At 63.4% G+C, this 1,613-nt stretch overlaps 1 protein-coding gene across 1 annotated transcript; it reads left to right on the top strand.

Annotated features, from left to right (window-relative positions):
- Positions 1–4: 4 nt before the first annotated feature.
- DMAC2 (distal membrane arm assembly complex 2) lies at positions 5–1,607 on the top strand (the record flags this gene model as incomplete). The annotated part of the gene is given in 3 exon segments (XM_019611756.2): positions 5–37; positions 39–126; positions 224–1,607. Coding segments are annotated over 3 exon segments (288 nt in total), but the record flags the coding sequence as incomplete, so codon positions are not given.
- Positions 1,608–1,613: the final 6 nt, after the last annotated feature.

Here is a 1,613-nt window from a genome sequence, read left to right as displayed (position 1 = left end):
GGGCTGGCTCTGTGCAGACTCCCGTGGGCGCTGGAGCCCCCGAAGTGCTGCAGTTCCGCCACATCCCCGTGGTGGCCTTGGATCTCAGCGGCTCCCAACTCACCTACGACGGTTTGGACAACTTTGGTGAGACCCTGACCCCCTCCCCCCCCCCACGAGGACACCCCTGAACCCCACAGCATCCCCTAAACCCCCTTCTTTTGCCCCCCCCTACACCTCCAAGTGCTGCTGACGAAGCTGCAGCACCTGGACCTGAGCGGGTGTCCCCACGTGGACGACTGGGCGCTGGGGAGGCTGCACGTCTTTGGGGACAGCCTGCAGGAGCTGTCGGTGGCACGGTGCCCCCGGGTGACCGAGAGGGGATTGGCCACGCTGCATCAGCTGCCGTGAGTGTGGGGAGGGGGCTGAGTCAGCCTGGGGGGAGGGAAGAGCATCTCCCACCAGCGTATGGAGGTGTGGGCACCCCCCTGAGCGCAGGGACGGGGGTCTCAGCATCACCCCTTTAACATGGGGACGGGGATGGGGGTCTCAGTGTCACCCCTTTAACATGGGGACACGAATGGGGGTCTCAGTGTCACCCCCTGAGCGCAGGCATGGGGGTCTCAGTGTCACCCCTTAACATGGGGACAGGGATGGGGGGGGGTCTCAGTGTCACCCCCTGAGCACAGCAGTGAGGATGGGGGGGGTCTCAGTGTCACCCCTTTAACATGGGAACGGGGATGGGGGTCTCAGCATCACCCCTTTAACATGGGGACACGAATGGGGGTCTCAGTGTCACCCCCTGAGCGCAGGGATGGGGGTCTCAGTGTCACCCCTTTAACATGGGGGCAGGGGTGGGGGTCTCAGTGTCACCCCCTGAGCACAGGGATGGGGATGGGGGTCTCAGTGTCACCACCTGAGCACGGCAGTGGGGATGGGGGGGGTCTCAGTGTCACCCCTTAACATGGGGACAGGGATGGGGGTCTCAGTGCCACCCCCTGAGCACAGCAGTGGGGATGAGGGGGGTCTCAGTGTCACCCCTTTAACATGGGGACACGGATGGGGGTCTCAGTGTCACCCCCTGAGCGCAGCAGTGGGGATGGGGGGGTCTCAGTGTCACCCCTTTAACACGGGGACAGGATGGGGGTCTCGGTGTCACCCCTTTAACATGGGGACAGGGATGGGGGTCTCAGTGTCACCCCTTTAACATGGGGACAGGGATGGGGGTCTCAGTGTTACCCCTTTAACATGGGGACAGGGATGGGGGTCTCGGTGTCACCCCCTGAGCGCAGGGATGGGGGTCTCAGTGTCACCCTTTTAACATGGGGACAGGGATGGGGGTCTCAGTGTCACCCCCTGAGCGCAGGGATGGGGGTCTCAGCGTCACCCCTTTAACAATGGGGACAGGGATGGGGGTCTCAGTGTCACCCCTTTAACATGGGGACAGGGATGGGGGTCTCAGTGTCTCTCTTGAGCACAGCAGTGGGGATGGGGGGGGTCTCAGTGTCACCCCTTTAACATGGGGACAGGGATGGGGGTCTCAGTGCCACCCCCTGAGCACAGGGATGGGATTGGGGGGGGTCTCGGTGTCACCCCTTTAACACGGGGACAGGATGGGGGTCTCGGTGTCACCC

Source organism: Meleagris gallopavo, unplaced genomic scaffold, assembly GCF_000146605.3.
Source record: "Meleagris gallopavo isolate NT-WF06-2002-E0010 breed Aviagen turkey brand Nicholas breeding stock unplaced genomic scaffold, Turkey_5.1 ChrUn_random_7180001955420, whole genome shotgun sequence".
Lineage (NCBI taxonomy): Eukaryota > Metazoa > Chordata > Aves > Galliformes > Phasianidae > Meleagris > Meleagris gallopavo.
This window is presented reverse-complemented; position numbering and strand designations above follow the sequence as displayed.